General features: G+C 43.1%; 1 protein-coding gene across 1 annotated transcript in view; it reads left to right on the top strand.

The window, feature by feature from the left end:
- Positions 1 to 215: 215 nt before the first annotated feature.
- dnah10 (dynein axonemal heavy chain 10) overlaps positions 216 to 18,701 on the top strand; it is a 330,367-nt gene continuing 311,881 nt past the window's right edge. Inside the window, exons 1-5 of the mRNA XM_060844124.1 lie at positions 216 to 441; positions 6,945 to 7,040; positions 7,892 to 7,947; positions 11,638 to 11,746; positions 13,569 to 13,684. Coding sequence (XP_060700107.1) covers positions 216 to 441; positions 6,945 to 7,040; positions 7,892 to 7,947; positions 11,638 to 11,746; positions 13,569 to 13,684 — 603 coding nt within the window. The remainder of the gene's footprint in view (positions 442 to 6,944; positions 7,041 to 7,891; positions 7,948 to 11,637; positions 11,747 to 13,568; positions 13,685 to 18,701) is intronic.

Here is an 18,701-nt window from a genome sequence, read left to right as displayed (position 1 = left end):
GGAGACGGCTCCCGGCCGCGCGCGTGCCCCCGAGGCGGTTGGTGCGGATCCCAGAGGAGGCGGCCGCGAGCTCTTGTCTTCCCTCCGCTCTCTTCGGGGGCGCTCCCGCGACAGATTCCCGGTCTTTGCGCGTCCTCGACACCGAATCCCAGTCCGTACGCGCTCCTGTTCCCGGTTCCCGGTAGGGGCACACGCCCACGGCAGCCGCCACGATGATGTCTTTCGATGACCCGCGGTTGCAGTGGATCCGGGACCGTGTTTATGAGGGATTCGGGATCACGGAGCCTGAGTGTTTTGAGGAGTTGGTGAACCGCAATGATGGCATGGAGGAGCTGGTCATCCTCAAATTCATCAACGACACTGTCAGCGAGGACAGCCCGTCAGCTCTGCTCTTCTTCAAAGGGAGCCGCATGGAGGAACAGGAGCTGGAGGTGGAGATCGGTGAGAACAGGAGACAGGAGCTGGACAGCAGGGGCCCCAAACCCTGACCCCAACCCAGTACAGACCCCAAACCCTGACCCCCAACCCAGTACAGACCCTAAACCCTGACCCCCAACCCAGTATAGACCCCAAACCCTGACCCCCAACCCAGTACAGACCCCAAACCCTGACCCCCAACCCAGTACAGACCCCAAACCCTGATCCCCAACCCAGTACAGACCCCAAACCCTGAGCCCAACCCAGTACAGACCCCAAACCCTGACCCCCAACCCAGTACAGACCCCAAACCCTGACCCCCAACCCAGTACAGACCCCAAACCCTGACCCCCAACCCAGTACAGACCCCAAACCCTGAGCCCAACCCAGTACAGACCCCAAACCCTGACCCCCAACCCAGTACAGACCCCAAACCTTGTGCCCAACCCAGTACAGACCCCAACCCAGTACAGACCCCAAACCCTGAGCCCCAACCCAGTACAGACCCTAAACCCTGAGCCCAACCCAGTACAGACCCCAAACCCTGACCCCCAACCCAGTACAGACCCCAAACCCTGACCCCAACCCCTGAGCCCCAACCTAGTACAGACCCTAAACCCTGACCCCAACCCAGTACAGACCCCAAACCCTGAGCCCCAACCCAGTACAAACCCTAAACCCTGACCCCAACCCGGTACAGACCCCAAACCCTGTGCCCAACCCAGTACAGACCCCAAACCCTGAGCCTCAACACAGTACAGACCCTCAACCCTGACCCCAACCCAGTACAGACCCCAAACCCTGAGCCCAAACCCTGACCCCCAACCCAGTACAGACCCCAAACCCTGAGCCTCAACCCAGTACAGACCCTAAACCCTGACCCCAAACCCTGAGCCCCAACCCGGTACAGACCCCAAACCCTGTGCCCAACCCAGTACTGACCCCAAACCCTGAGCCTCAACCCAGTACAGACCCTAAACCCTGACCCCAACCCAGTACAGACCCCAAACCCTGAGCCCCAACCCGGTACAGACCCCAAACCCTGAGCCGTCTGAGTAAGCACTGCCTCTCTAAACCCTGTCCCCACCCCCCCAAAATAAGCATAGACCCCCCAAAGCCCAATTCCCCCAACACAGCACAGACCTCCAAAACCCTACTCCCAACAATATTTTGACCCCTAACATTTTGATCCCCTAAAGAGTGATGACCCTCTTTTCAAACGTAAAACCCCTTATCACTGACCCACTAAATCCTGGTTCCCTACTGTGGATCCTTTAACTCTGATCTCCTGAACCGACTCCAACAACCTGAACCCCTGTGCCCTGACAACGAAACCCTGACCGCCCACAACCTCATCCCCTAATGCATGATCTCACACCCTAAACCCCTAAAACCAGCACAGATCCCTACAACCTGACTCCTAAACCCTGACCCCCTCAATCCTTGACTGACTAAACCTTGACCCCTTAAAATGTTGATGGCCTCAACCCTGACCCCCAACAATGACCAACTAAACCCAACCCCACCATCCTGATCCCCTTCTACTCATTGGCCCCTTAAATCCTGGCCCCCTGAAGGCTGATGCTCAAAACCCAACACCCAGAATCCCTAACACAACACACTCTTAACCTGATACCTAACACTGAACCCCTAATTTCTGACCCCCAATACTTTAATCCAGCCCAGATGCCCAAATCCCAGCCCAACCCTCAAACTGACTCCCTAATCAGCCTAAATGCCCACCTCTGATCCCCTAAATCTTGCCTCATACACTAATTCCCAACTTGCCTAATTCCCAAAATACTAAACATGATATCTTAACCATAACCCGGCCCAAACCCTCAGAATCTGGTAACCCAATCCTGACCTGAAATCCTCAAAACCCTAACCCCAAAACCTTATCATAATTCCAATTCCTGACCCCCAACCCCCTGGGTTTCCTCCGGGTGCTCCGGTTTCCTCCCACAGTCCACAAATGTGCAGATTTGGTGAATTGGCCATGTTAAATTGCCCGTAGTGTTAGGGGAGGAGGAAATGTAGGGGAATGGGTCTGGGTGGGTTGTGCTTTGGCAGGTCGGTGTGGACTTGTTGGGCCGAAGGGCCTGTTTCCACACTGTAAGTAATCTAACCTAACTCTACAATTCATTCCACATTTGAAAGTGCAATGAATCCTAATGCATCTATGCCATGGAAAAGATACGGGAGAAAGAGACAAGCGAGAGGTTAGGACAGGGACTCCAACACTAAAACTTCGACCCACATTCAAATCTGTTTTACTTTTTCATGTTGAGTAATGAGGGTTGGTTAGGTCAGTTAGCTGGTTCATGATGCAAAGTGATACCAACAGTATAAATTCACACCCTGCACTGGCCAAGGTTACTAGTAAGGTCTTAACCTTGCCGCCTTACCTGATGAGTGGTGGCGTTTAGGGTTAACCTGATGTGTGGTGACTACTTTAAAAATGTGTCAAGTATCTTCTGGAAGTCCGCATAAATATCTGCAGACTTTTCTTAACTCCTTAAAAAATCCAAAAATGTTCATTGAACATGACCTGTCCTTGACTAATTCCAAGCTTCCTCTCCTTCATCAGCTCATTATGTCCAAGTGCATTTTTATTGAGGTGGCATAACTCGTACTGAATGTCCAATTGTTCTATGCATTGCTCCAGCAATGTCTGGATCTCTCTCCTACGACAAGAGGTTTGGTAGGAATTTTTTCCAATTCATTCATGGGATGAGGGCATCATAGCTAAGCCAGCATTTGTTGCTTACCCCTAAATGCCCAGAGGTCAGTCAAGAGTCAATGGTATTGCTATGGGCCTGGAGTCACATATGCTAGACCAGGTAAAGAAGGCAGTTTCTTTCCATGAAGGATGCTAAGAATTTACTATGAATTTCCTTGCATATATTAACTGTCTGTATAGCTGAGGCTATTTTTAAACAAAAAAAGTTCCACACTTTCTCTTCCCTTTTGGGGAATATTGGGAAAATCAGATTAACACAGCATGGAAACAAACCCTTCAATCCATCTCTTCTGTGCCCACTAGACATCCTAATCAGACCTTGTCCCATTTGCCAACATTTGGCCCATATCCCTCTAAACCCTTTTTATTCATATACAGCACCTATCTAGATGCCTTTTAAATGTAATTGTTCCAGTCTCCACCACTTCCTCTGGCTGCTTGTTCCATGCAAGCACCACCCTTTGCATGAAAAAGTTACTCCGAGGTCCTTTTTAAATCTTTCCCCTCTCACCTTATATCTATATCCTCTAGCTTTGGACTTTCACACCCAAGGAAAAAGACTTGTCTATTCACCCTATCCGCACCCTTCATGGTTTTGTAAACCTCTGTAAAGGTCACCTCTAAGCTTCCAGTGCTTCAGTGGAAAAAAGCCCTAGCCTATTCAGCCTCTCCCTATAACTGAAGCCAGGTAAAAACAATGACTGCAGATGCTGGAAACCAGATTCTGGATCAGTGGTGCTGGAAGAGCACAGCAGTTCAGGCAGCGTCCAACAAGCAGCGAAATCGACGTTTTGGGCAAAAGCCCTTCATCAGGAATAAAGGCAGTGAGCCTGAAGCGTGGAGAGATAAGCTTGGGGAGGATGGGGGTGGGGAGAGAGTAGCATAGAGTACAATAGGTGAGTGGGGGAGGAGACGAAGGTGATAGGTCAGGGAGGAGAGGGTGGAGTGGATAGGTGGAAAAGGAACTAGGCAGGTCGGACAAGTCCGGACAAGTCATGGGGACAGTGCTGAGCTGGAAGTTTGGAACTAGGATGAGGTGGGGGAAGGGGAAATGAGGAAGCTGTTGAAGTCCACATTGATGCCCTGGGGTTGAAGTGTTCCGAGGTAGAAGATGAGGCGTTCTTCCTCCAGGCGTCTGGTGGTGAGGGAGCGGCGGTGAAGGAAGCCCAGGACCTCCATGTCCTCGGCAGAGTGGGAGGGGGAGTTGAAATGTTGGGCCACGGGGCGGTGTGGTTGATTGGTGCGGGTGTCTCGGAGATGTTCCCTAAAGCGCTCTGCTAGGAGGCACCCAGTCTCCCCAATGTAGAGGAGACCGCATCGGGAGCAACGGATACAATAAATGATATTAGTGGATGTGCAGGTAAAACTTTAATGGATGTGGAAGGCTCCTTTAGGGCCTTGGATAGAGGTGAGGGAGGAGGTGTGGGCACAGGTTTTACAGTTCCTGCGGTGGCAGGGGAAGGTGCCAGGATGGGAGGGTGCGTTGTAGGGGGGGTGGACCTGACGAGGCAGTCACGGAGGGAACAGTCTTTGCGGAAGGCGGAAAGGGGTGGGGAGGGAAATATATCCCTGGTGGTGGGGTCTTTTTGGAGGTGGTGGAAATGTCAGCGGATGATTTGGTTTATGCGAAGGTTTGTAGGATGGAAGGTGAGCACCAGGGGCGTTCTGTCCTTGTTACGGTTGGAGGGGTGGGGTCTGAGGGTGGAGGTGCGGGATGTGGACGAGATGCGTTGGAGGGCATCTTTAACCACGTGGGAAGGGAAATTGCTGTCTCTAAAGAAGGAGGCCATCTGGTGTGTTCTGTGGTGGAACTGGCCCTCCTGGGAGCAGATACGGCGAGACGGAGGAATTGGGAATAGGGGATGGCATTTTTGCAAGAGATAGGGTGGGAAGAGGTGTAATCCAGGTAGCTGTGGGAGTCGGTGGGTTTGTAAAAAACCCTCCAGTCCTGGCACCATTCCTGTAAATCTTTCTGCACTCTCTTAAATTTAACAAAATGTTTCCTGTAGAAGGGCAACCAGAATCGTACATAGTATTCTAAAAGTGACAACAATGTCCTTAATAATATGACATTCCAACTCCTATACTCAATACACTGACCAATAAAGGCAAGCATGCTAAATGCTTTATTCAGCACCCTGTCTACCTGTAACTCCACTTTCAAGGAACTATGAATCTGCACCCATAGGTCTCTTTGTTCAGCAATACTCCCCAAGCCCTATCATTAACTGTACAAGTCCTGCCCTGATTTGCCTTCCCAAAAGGTAACATTCACATTTATAGAACATAGAACATTACAGCGCAGTACAGGCCCTTCAGCACTCGATGTTGTGCCTCCCGCTATTCCATGTACGTCCATATACTTGTCCAATGACGACTTAAATGTACTTAAAGTTGGCAAATCTGCTACCGCTGCAGGCAAAGCATTCTATACCCTTACTACTCTCTGAGTAAAGAAACTACCTCTGACATCTGTCCTATATCTATCACCCCTCAATTTAAAGCTACGCCCCCTTGCACTTGCCTTCACTTGGAAAAAGGCTCTCCCTGTCCACCCTATCTAACCCTCTGATCATCTTATATGTCTCTATTAAGTCACCTCTCAGCCTTCTTCTCTCCAGTGAAAACAGCCTCAAGTCCCTCAGCCTTCCCTCCATACCCGGCAACATCCTAGTAAATCTCCTCTGCACCCTTTCCAAAGCTTCTACATCCTCCTTATAATGCGGTGACCAGAACTGTACACAATACTCCAAGTGCAGCTGCACCAGAGTTTTGTACAGCTGTAGCATAACCTCATGGTTCCGGAACTTGATCCCTCTATTAATAAAAGCTAAAACACTGTATGCCTTCTTAACAACCCTGTCAACCTGGGTGGCAACTTTCAAGGATCTGTGTACTTGGACACCAAGATCTCTCTGCTCACCTACACCACCAAGAATCTTACCGTTAGCCCAGTACTTTGCATTCCAGTTACTCTGACCCAAGTGAATCACCTCACACTTGTCTGCATTAAATTCCATTTGCCACCTCTCAGCACAGCTCTGCAGCTTATCTGTGTCTCTCTGTAACCTACAACATGCTTCGTCACTACCCACAACTCCACTGACCTTAATGTCGTCTACAAATTTACTAACCCACCCTTCTATGCGCTCATCCAGTTCGTTTATAAAAATGACGAACAGCAGTGGACCCAACACCGACCCTTACAGTACACACCGGTAACTGGACTCCAAGATGAACATTTCCCATCAACCACCATGCTCTGTTTTCTTTCAGCAAGCCGATTACTAATCCAAACTGCTAATCTCCCCCAATCCCATTCTTCCACGATTTGTATAATAATTAATCTACATTAAATTCCATTTGCCACTGCTCGGCCCTTTATTCCCACCATTGAAGTCCGTCTGTGGCTAACAAGTCCTGGTGTGGGATTTGAGCCTGGAGTATCTGGCCCATAGACAATAGACTTTACCAATGATCTCCTTCTTATAAAAGTAGTGAAAACACAGCAAAGTATTGTCCAGTGATTACAGTTGTCTTTATTACTGAATGATTATCCTCACATTTTCAACAGAGAAATCATATTCACCATTTAAAGCTGTGCACTCTTCTTAAATGTTTAGAAGCAGCCAGTTTCTACTAAGTATATGAGAGGAGCATTCTGATTTCCTATCACTTCTCTCATAATACCTATCCATCACTGTGTACTTAAAGAGCATCAATAAATTTTTTATGTCTAATTTATTTTACAACATTACAACTCTTTATGTTCTCCTTCACAAAGAACCTGATGAGGTAGTTGAGCCTGCAAATGAAGAAGATGCTGATACTGATGGAACAAAATCTGATTTGCCAAATGCAGGTGAAACAGAAAAAGTTGGTAAGTTGTGTATAGAAGATTATAGTTGTATATTGTGCATAACCTATAATTTTATCCCTGATAAACCCAGTCAGAGGGAAAGAATGAAACTTTATAAATGATCTAAATGGTCTTTCAATGGAGACTCAACTGATGCTGCTGACAAATACATTGCTGCAAGGCTGCCTCACTTTGTGAGTTACTCTTGTGTGTACAACAAGAGAGTCTGCAGTCCAGGAAACACGCCACTCTATAATTTTCCATGCACTGATGGAAATTTGGCACAAGCAGCGGGAGGAAAAATCAGCAAAACAGACTTGACTGCTGGTGGTGGATTTAAAAACTTGTTGAAAACCGAGGAAAACATCTGGAGAAGTTCATTTGAAGTTACTGTCCAGTGAAATGGGGATGCAGGAACCCATTGGAAGCTAGGAACAATTGAGGACTGTTTGCTACAAATTCTGTGGAATGTGTGATGGGTGATGAGGAGATTTGAGAAATTCTACTTTCTATAGTTTAAAAAATAAATAACCTAGATTAAGTGTTTTGTCAATCTTATTTTTATAGCCATTTGTTACAGCAAAGGTTTTAAAGCATTAAATTTTGCCATGTCATTTGGTCAGCTAGCAACTAGAAGTTTTGATCTCTTTGTAAAAGCTATTAATCTCTCTGGAGATTTTAACTTTGAAAATTGAAAGAAATGAGGGAGAATTAAAACAGTGCTGTTTGAGTGACATTTCTCTGAAGTTAGCAAGAGTTTGGAGACTAGTACTCGTACAACTTTCATGTTGAATGTACATATTTGTAGAGGGACCATAACAAGAATGACAAATGTTCGAACCTGCTAATATGTCCTTTAACAATTGTTCCAGAGACTGGATTACCTGAAGATTTAGGAGAAGATATTAAGCAAAATCTTGTGCAGACGGTAGGTACCAACATTGCTGTTTTGGTTGACAATATAATTTAACATTGGAAGCTTTGCCACTGCAATCTGGATTGAAGCCATTAGCAAAACGTGATGGGTATTTTAAAACCCCATTTAGCATTCAAGACAAAATGTTCACATTTTGTGACTTTGTCTTTATCTACTGAAAAAGTCAATTAGAACAACTCAACATGAAATAAATTTATTCATGGGATCCCCTTGAAGTCTGCTCATTAATTTTTGAAAGCTACTTATTCTCACTAATTCCTTTATTAGATAATGAAGTCACATAGTAACATACTAGAATATTTGCACTCACACAGAAGTTGAACTAGAAAAAGTCATAAATGCCCTGAATATTATCAAACTCATGAAACTTAAAACCACAACGTGCAGTGAAAGCTTTAATGCCCTCAATATCACAGTGATTTAATTGTCACAAGACAACAGGTATCAGTTAGCAAAATAAAAACAAAGTACTACGGATGTTGAAGATCTGAATTAAAAGCAGAAAGTTTCAAGAGAAATTCAACAAGTCTGATAGCATCTGTGGAGTGATATACAGAGTTAGTAGTTTGAGTCTTCTTTGGAACTCATATGCTCAAAAGAATTTTTCTCCATGAAAAACACAATTAACTTAAATAAACATTTCACAGATTGGAGAGTTCACAGCTTATGTGTTCCTATTGGATAATCAGAAAACTGAAACATTTTAACCTGGCTTATTACCCTCTTTTACTGCATCCTAGATCTCAATTTCACATTGAAATTTAAAACTTGAAACAATGTTCATCATAATAGCATCCACTCTGTTCCCCATAGCTCCTGAACACGTGCTACTTTAAGCAAGAGATATCATATTCATTTACAAACAATTCATTCCACTAATGATTTCAAGTTTTCCTATCCCCTAATTAGCTGAGTATTCCTTTGTTAACAGGTTTAAAACTGTTCCTTGATTTTTTTTTGCAGCTTCTATCTTTTTTCTCTCTTGCAGTGTGCTGCTATTTCCCAGCTCACTCCCTTTACATCCTCTCGCCTTTCTCCAGCCACCTCATTCCTTCTTGTAGCTCCCCTGTCTCCCTTCACACAGTTCCCTTGCAGTCTCCCTCTATCTTCCCAAGCAGATCTCCACTCTCCCTCCTGGACCTTGGCCTCCTGCTGCCACATTTTGGTCTTCAGTTCGCCCATTCCTGGTCCTCAATACATTAAATGATACTCCTCCAGTCACAGTATTTTTTTTTCTCTGTCCCATTTTTGTTGCTGATAGTTTGACTAGAAAACCTATCAACAGAAAGTATGGGAGATCCACTCACTTTATGGGGACAACTTTTCTCTGATTGGTTGACCTTGCGAGTTGATTTTCCACAGTGATTTGAGGATGTTTTGGGATGGATTGACCTGCTATCTCTGCATATTTCAAATGTTGTACTAGACTGTTGAATACTTGCAGTGTTATTACATTCACTCAAAATATTGATTATGAATTTGAACTGTGATCTCTGCCTGTTGCCACAGGAATATTGTGCACCTCCAACTATTTGGAAAAGCGTAATAGAATATTATTTCTTTATTATGGTAATTTTATTTTCAACTAACCAGGGGTATGAGTATTCTGTCCCGTCACCAGCTCTTTGAGATATTAAGGACTGCAGATGCTGGAAATCAGAGTTGATAAAAATGTGTAGCTTGAAAATCACAGCAGGTCAGACAGCATCAGAGAAGCAGGAAGTCAAAGTCTCGGGTCATGATGAAGGGTCTTGACCTGAAACGTCGACTTTCTTGCTCTTCCAATGCTGTCTGACCTGCTGTGTTTTTCCAGCTACATATTTTATTGACCCCATCACCAGCTGTGTTGCCTTTGACTTTGCTGGGCTGCTTGGCCATTTCCTCGTCAGCTTATTGGTGGTGTCTCTGGTATAGTACAGTTCACATTGATGGATGACTATACTGTACTCAGGTTCGAACTCAGATGGAAAATGCAAGTTTGATTTCCAGCCGTACCTGCTTCCACCAGATTCTAAGATAATGAAGGGGGCATCAAGGCAGGGTTTGAGTTTTTTTGCCAGTCACTCATGCAGATACTGAAATCTCTAATCCATATCTTCTGTGGTGCAGCTCAGACTGCAATTGAACAGAGTAAGCAACAGAAGTTTTCTTTCCCAATACGAGTGGTCTCCCACGTTCCTGTGCTAGGAATACTGTGGCCAAATGTTGCACTTCCCCTGTACTGACTGAAGTTAGCATCATGGCTATTCCTGAACAGTGTTGAGAGTGTGGTGCTGGAAAAGGTCAGGCAGCATCCAAGGAACAGAAGAATCAACATTTTGGGCATAAGCCCTTCATCAGGAATGAGGCTAGTGGGCAATGATCTGAGAGAGAAATAGGAGGGGATGTGGCTGGACTCGGACTACACCTTCTCCCACCCTGCCTTCTGCAAAAACGCCATCTCTTATTCCTAATTCCTCGACCTCTGCTGTATCTGTTCCCAGGATGACCAATTCCACCGTAGAAAATCCCAGATGGCCTCCTTCTTCACAGACCGAAACTTCCCCTCCCATGTGGTCGATGATGCACTCCAGCACATCTCCTCCACTTCCCATGCCTCTGCCCTTGAACCCCACCCTTCCCAAAACAACAAGGACTGAACCCCTCTGGTCCTCACCTTCACCCCATCAATCTCCATATATGTTGCATCACCCTCTGCCATTTCCGCCACCTACAAACAGACCCCACCATTAGGGATATATTTCCAACCCCACCTCTACTAGTGTTCCAGAGAGACCATTCCTTCTTTGAATCCATTGTCAAATCCACAACCCCCTCCAGCCCTCACCCCACTCCCGGCACCTTCCCCTGCCACCGCAGGAAGTGCAAAAACTGTGCTCACACCTTCTCCCTCTTCCCCGTCCAAGGCCCCAAAGGATCCTTTCACATCTGACAGAAGTTTACCTGTACCTCCACAAAGGTCATCTACTGTATATGTTTCACCCGATGTGGTCTCCTCTACATTGGGGGACAGGATGCCAACTTGCATATCTTTTCAGAGAACATCAACAAACCCCATCGTCCCATGGCTGAACACTTCAACTCCCCCTCCCACTCCACCAAGGACATGCAGTTCCTGGGCCTCCTCTATTGCCAAACCCTAACCACCCGATGCCTGGAGAAAGAATGCCTCATATTCCACCTTGGGACCCTGCAACCACATGGGATTAATGTGGATTTCACCAGTTTCTTCTTGTCCCCTTCCCCCACCTAATCACAGTCCCAAGCCTCCAACTTGGCACCACCCTCTTGACCTTTCCCTTGTCTTTCCCGTTTATCTGCTCCACCATCCTCCGACATATCACCTTCTGCCCCACCTTCATCTACCTATTGCATTCTCAGCTACCTTCCTGCCCAGCCACACCCCCTCCCATTTATCTCTCAGCCCCCGGCCCAAAAGCCTCATTCCTCATGAAGGGTTTATGCGTGAAAAGTGAATCTCCTGCTCCTTGGATGCTGCCTGACCTGCTATGCTTTTCCAGCAACACACCCTTGACTCTGATCTCCAGCATCTGCAGTCCTCACTTTCTCCTATTCCTGATCAGTGTGGGTCAGGACCATATCTAGCCATACATTAATCCAAAGTCAAATGTCCTTTAATGTGTCGTTAATGTACAAACCCATGCTTTTCCTTCATTTCAGAAAATTGTAACCCGGTTAATAGAACGTACGATGCTGCATGTTTCTCTTGAGAAAGTTCCACCTGAGTTTATGAATTACGATGCTTTTTATTTTCTGAGGAATAGAAGAGGTAGGTATTCTTATAAAGTTGTTGCTTTGGCTTATGAGCACTAATACTGGTCTAAAGCAGAAGCATGGATATATTATCGCAGAACTATTGCTGAAATTTTATTAACAAAACAAAGCAAATTAATGCAGATGCTCAAAATCTGAATTAGAAGCAGTAAATTCTGGAAATACACTGCAGGACAGGCAAGGTCTGTGGAGAGAACCAGAGTTAGCATTTCTTTCTTATGTTAAATGATTTTTTATTTTTATTATTAAGTTTGGCAAATTAACAAGTGGAGTGCAACAGAGATCAGTTATGACGACTCAACTATTTGCAAACTATATCAATGACTCGAATGATACTCGCGTAATTAATTATTTTAAGTCAATAGATTTTTGCTGGACCATGGTATAAAGGGGCTTAAGACTACAACAAGTGGATGGAATTAAGATGCAGCTCAATCCTGAACTCACTGGGTGGTGGATTTGGGCTGAGGGGATGATTACCTCCTTATTTATCTCTACCCTCAGTCTACCATGGATTACAGGCATTTCAGCTGTGTGACTGTGTTAGCTGCATGTTAAATAGTTGCAATAACAAAGAACAGATTAGCATTACTATTCAGAATGTTCAACTGTAGAAAGTAGTAATATCTCTCTCTCTTTTTAAACTTTTGATGTTCCTTTTCATGGCCTCCAAAGAATCGCCTCTGAGAACTCGCATCCTTGTATTTGTATCTCACACACTCCTTTGGAGTAAAGGAGAATAAACTTTTGCTTTTACAGAATCAAGATGTGCTAAAGTGAAATTAACTACTGATGACATGAGATCATTTTTTAAATGCAGGAAACTCAGTAGATAATTTCACACAGATAGCAATAAGATGATGACCAAATGATGTGTTTCAGTGATGTAGGTTATGGCAAATTGTTGACCAGGATATGGGAGAACTTCCTTGTTCATTCTTAAAATAGTAGCTTTGAATTGTTTGCATCTACTGAGAGGTGACAGAGCTCGGTCTAACATCTTATCTAAAGAATCACATTTTGACAGTGCAGCACCACCTCAGTGTTGCAGCAAAATCTAAGTCTGGATTGTGTGTCCAAAGTCACTGGAATGAGACTCGAACCACAACCCAAAGGCAAATGTACTACTCACTGAATCACGAGGGATGTTTATGAAAATATATAGCTCTCATAATTTAATCAAGCTGTCAAACATCACCAGGATTTCAAACACAAAGATTTGGCAAACATATTATCGTTATTTGAAATTCAGCCCTGGAATACAGTATGTAACTATTGGCTTCATAGCTGTAAAATCTCTCATTGCTCAGTGAACATTACTTAGGACAAAATAATTAAATGAAACGAGTTCCAAAAATATTGAATCTAACATCGTGCTGATTTATATACATTAGGCACTTAATCTTTGTTGATGCGTTATTATTTATCAACCAGTCTGGGATTTTTCTTTAAGTGAACTTTGTTTTAAATCTGATTTTGATTTGATTTGATTAATTTGCTTTGATTTGATTTGATTTATTGTCACGTGTACCTAAGTATGGTGAAAAGTTTTGTTTGCGAGCACCTGAGAACAGACAGCGCTCGGTCTAACATCTTATCCAAAGGATCATGTTTTTGATGTACTTCTTAACAAGAATTATAGATATTTTCTAATCAGCCTGATTAGAGATCTACTTCAAACCTCTAATCAGGTGGGACTTGAACCCAGAGCTCATAGGTAGGAAGACTATTATTGCACCAGGAGCCATATAATAAGCATTATTTAATGAGCAAAATATCACATTTTAAATGGATATGGTATTTAAATATTTTTGTAGAGACCATTACTGAGCCCAATGACATGAAGGAAACTAATATACTAATGCCCAATATGTTGGAGCATGGAATGCTGAATGGACATTCTCTGTTGATGTTACATCAAATACTAACTCAGGTAGGAAAATGAAATTCATGAATAAGACTTCATGTCATTAAGAAAATTCAATGACTTATATTTGTGTGCTTAAATGTTATTTTCTGTAATGTCTTTTAATGCAATAGTTACAATGTCAATAAATTGTTTCTGTAAACATTTATAATGGGAAAATTTAACCTGAGAATTAAATTGATTGTAAAACATTCAGCTACAGGGTTTGTTTCTTTACCAACTTAATCGCTAAAAAATATTTTCAGGAAAGATAATTCTGTGTACCAATTCTTTCTCATGTTCAAATAAAGTTTTAATAATAAAAACAAAGGAAAATATATTTCATAGAGCAGTTCATGGCTTATTTTTCATGTCTTTAAATACTACATTTACTCTCTTTAATTCATTTTCTCAACCTATCTCAAAAGCCTGGGCTTCTGCTGGAAATTTAAAAAAAAATCCCTCACCTGCATCTTTGCAATCTGAGCTATGCACTTAGGGTTAGGCAAAAGTTCAGATCTATGTAAATGTACTAGCAGTCTCACTATGATAGTACACAAATAAATGAAAACAGTGATTGTTCTTGGCTCACATTTTTGGAATATGTTGCATCTTTCCAACCATTGCAACTGATAAAAGACAATAGATTTGTAATAAGTGTCAACCCATTAATCAAGTAAAAAGTTAATAAAATAAAATACACAAATGATTAAGTGAAAACAGTGAATGTTACAAATACTCAGCAAGTCAGATAGCATCTATCGAGGAGAAGCACAACCTTGGGATTAGTGATTACATTATTTGACGAGGTATCCAGGTATTTGAGTCAATTATCCAAAAAACTGTTCGTATTTACAGAAGATTAAGAACCCAAAGTTGCAGATTTAAAGTGATTGGCCAAAGAATTAAAGATCATCATTAAAAAGAAAAATTCTGCTTATAACAGGTTGTAAGGCAAAAAATAAAATTGAGATTCAACAGGAATACCAATACTAAATGAGATAGCAATATGTCCCTCAATGACAGCAAAACTAAAGAACTGATCATCGACTTCAAGAGAACACACCCATATCTACATCAATGGAGCTAAGGTGAAGATGGTTGAGAGCGTCAAGTTCCTAGGAGTGATGTTTACCAACAATCTGTCCTGGATCCTCCATGTTAATGCGATGGTCAAGAGGGGATAACAATACCTTTCTTCCCCAGGAGGCTAAGGAATTTTGTCATGACCATAAAGACCCTCACCAATGTTTGCAGATGCACTATAGAAAACATTCTGTCTGGATGCATCATGGCGTGCCCAGGATCGTAGGAAACTACAGAAAGTTGTGAACACAGCCCAGCCAGCAAGCCAAACTTCCATTCATTTACTCCATCTACACTTCTTGTTTCTGCAGACAGGCAGCCAATGTCATCAAAGATCCCTTCCACCTGGGTTATAATCTCTTGCAACCTCTTCTGTCAAGCAGAAGATACAAAAGCTTAAACTTAAGTACTAACAGGCACAAGAACAGCTTCTTCCCTGCTGTTATTAGACTTCTGAATGGACCTCTCTAATTTCAAATCTAATGTTGATCTTGCTTTTTGTGCAACTTCTTTCTAGCTGTAACTTTGTATTTTTCTCTCTGTTCGATCACCCTATGATCTTTGTATGGTCTGATCAGCCTGTACTGTACAAAAAAACAAAACTTTTCACTGTACATAGGTAAATGTGACAACAATAAATCAAATCAAATCAAAAGGGATATGATAAAGCAGTTAAGAGAGGCAAAGTGGAACTATGAGAATAGACTAGCAGCTAACATAAAAGGAATTCTTAAAGTCTTCTGTAGCATATAAACAGCAAGAGATTGGTTAAAAGAGGTATAGGAATAATTAGAGTCCAAAGTGATAATTCATAAGTGGAGGTGGGAGCATGGCTGAGGAACTAAATGAATACTTTGCACCTAACTTTGCAAAAGAGAAGGATGCTGCGCAGTTCATGGTGATAGAGGAGGAAAGACTGTCTCTGGAGGTGTACAGAATTAATAAGGAAGAGGAATAGATTGTTGGCATATAAGGCTGACAAGGCAACAGTGCCAGTGAGATGCATCCAAGAATTTTTAAAGAAGTGAGGGTAGAAATTGCAGGAGCACAGGTAATAATGTTTCAGTCTTCCCTGGACTCAAGTGAGGTGCCAGCAGACTGAAAATTGCAAACATTATGGCACTGCCAAAATTTCTCTAAATTTGCACTAGTCCCACTTTCCCGCACTTGGTCCACAGGCTTGAATGTTGTGACATTTCAGTTGGTCATTCGAGTGCTTTTCAAATGTTGTGAGGTTTTACTCCTCAACTCCCCTCCTAGCCGGTGTATTCCAGATTTCCCTCGCCCTCTGGGTGAAACTTTTTTTCTTCAAATCTAAACCATCTACCTTTTACCTTCCACTTCCTTGTTAATTGGTCCATCAACTAAGAGAAAAGCTGCTTTCCACTTACCCTATCCATGCCCCTCATCATCTTATATACTTTTATCAGGTCCATCCTCAACCCTCTCTCTTCAAAAGAAAACATGATGCGGAGATGCCCATTTTGGATGAGGGTCGACAAAGTCAGAAGTCACACAATACCAGGTTATAGTCCAACAGGTCTATTTGAAATCTCAAGCTTTGGAGCCTGGCTCCTTTATTAGGTGAAGTCTTCCCTGTATTTGTTTTAATGTGAGGAGTATGACAGTTGATGCAGATGAATTTAGAGTTTATATTAATGAGTATAACTATGATATTCCAGCTATTACAAAGACTTGGTAGAGAGAGGGACAAGGCTGGAAGCTTAATGTTCTAGGATTTAGATATTTCAGCTGAGAAAGAGATGGATGTGAAAAACGTGGGAAGCTGCTGATAATTGAATTGAATTGAATTTATTGTCACATGTACCGAAGCACAGTGAAAAGCTTTGTCTTACGGGCAATGCAGGCAGAAAAGTAAATAAGCGGCAAAAACAAAAACAGAGGTGTAGGTGAGTGTTAAGAGTTTGTGAGTCCATTCAGTATTCTAACAACAGTAGGGTAGAAACTGTTTCAAAACCGGCTGGTGCCTGTGTTCAGGCTTCTGTACCTTCTCCCCGATGGTAAAGATTGTAGCAAAACATTGCCAGGGTGGGATGGATCTTTGTGAATGCTGGCGGCTTTTCCTTGACAGCGGGTCTGGTAGATGTCTTATGTAGCTGGGAGGTTGGCCTTTGTGATTGTCTGGGCCAAGTTCACCATTCTCTGTAACCGTCTCTGATCTTGAATGACACAGGTCCCATACCAGGTAATGATACATCCACACAGAATGCTCTCAATGGGACATCTATAAAAGTTGGCAAGGGTATTCGTCGTCATGCCAAATTTAGTCATTGGACATTTGTAACCAGTGCTTTAACATGAGGAGTCCAAGAAAGCTTGTTGTGGATGATCACTCCCAGGAGTTTTACATTCTCCACTCATTCCACCCCTGTGCTCTTAATGTGTAGAGGGACATGAGTAACATCTCGCCAAAAGTCAATAATGAGTTCCTTGGTTTTGCCGGCATTGAGAGCTAGGTGTTCTCAGTGCAGTTCTCAGAGAACATCACAGCTATACTGAGGGAGGACAACTTTGGAAGGCTCATCCATTGAGGCAGTATAGGTAGATCTCAGAAATAGGAAGGGTGCAAACTCTTTGATTGCACTGTAGGTTGCCAATAGCCAGTGGATATAGATGACAAGATATTTGGATAGATAATAGAAAATGCAAAAACAATAGAATCGTTGTGGGTGAAGGCATTTGGTATGCTTGCCTTTATTGGTCAAAGCATTGAGTATAGGGGTTGGGAAGTCATGTTGTGACTGTACAGGATATTGGTTAGGCCACTTTTGGAATACTGCATTCAATTCTGGTCTCCCTGCTATAGGAAGAGTGTTGTGAAACTTGAAAGGTTTCAGAAAAGATCTACAAGAATGTTGTCAGGGGTGGATGGCTTGAGCTGTAGGGAGAGGCTGTGGCTATTTTCCATAGAGTATCAGAGGTGGGAGGGTGACCTTGTAGAGGTTTATAAAATCATGAGGGCAATGGATAGGATAAATAGACAAGGTCTTTTCCCTGGAGTGGGAGGAGTACAAAAATAGTAGGCATAGGTTTAATGTCAGAGGGGAAAGATTTAAAATGGACCTAAGGGGCAATATTTTCACTCAGATGATGGAATGAGCTGCCAGAGGTGGTGGTGGAGGGTTGTGCAATTGCAACATTTAAAAGGCACTTGGTAGGTATATGAATAGGAAGGGTTTAGAGGGATATGGGCCAAATGCTGACAAATGAGACTAGATTAATTTAGGATACCTGGTCAGCATGGGTGAGTTGATCTGAAAGGTCAATTTCCATGTTGCCATCACTATGACTATGACTCTGTGACTGGGACTCACTTAGTGCCCGGGGCTTGGATAGAGGGAGTTTTTTTTTAAGTGTGTCCAGGACGTTTTTATTTAAAAAAAATTGAAAGTAGTCCAACTAGAGAATAGGCCATAATAGACCTGGTGTGGGGGAACCGCCCAGCCAGGTGTTCAAACTTTCAGTGGGGGAGCATTTTGGGAACAGTGAGCACAGTTTAGTAAGTTTTCAATTACTTATGGATAAGGACAACAGTAGTCCTCAGCTGAAAATATTACTTTAGGGTAAAGTTAACTGCCAGAATATTAGGCAGAAATTGAGGAATGTAGATTGTGGCTGGCACTTCAAGGGTAGATCCACATCTTGCATGAGGGAATCCTTTAAAGGTCAGTTGATTAGAGTAAGGACTGAAAAGTTCCTATGGAAATGAAGGATAAAGATAACAAGATTTGGGAACTTTGGATGAGAAGAGAAATTGAGGACTAAGTCAAAAAGGAAAAGGAGTCATACATAAGGTTTTGAAATTGATGGCGGACAGAGCCCTCAAAGAATAACAAGAAATATCTCAAACAAGGAGTTAGGAAGGCTATAAGGAGTTGTGAAATGCCTCTGGAAACAGGATTAAGGAAATTCCCAGGATGTTTTTTACATATATAAG

This window comes from Hemiscyllium ocellatum, chromosome 24 (genome assembly GCF_020745735.1).
Source record: "Hemiscyllium ocellatum isolate sHemOce1 chromosome 24, sHemOce1.pat.X.cur, whole genome shotgun sequence".
Lineage (NCBI taxonomy): Eukaryota > Metazoa > Chordata > Chondrichthyes > Orectolobiformes > Hemiscylliidae > Hemiscyllium > Hemiscyllium ocellatum.
This window is presented reverse-complemented; position numbering and strand designations above follow the sequence as displayed.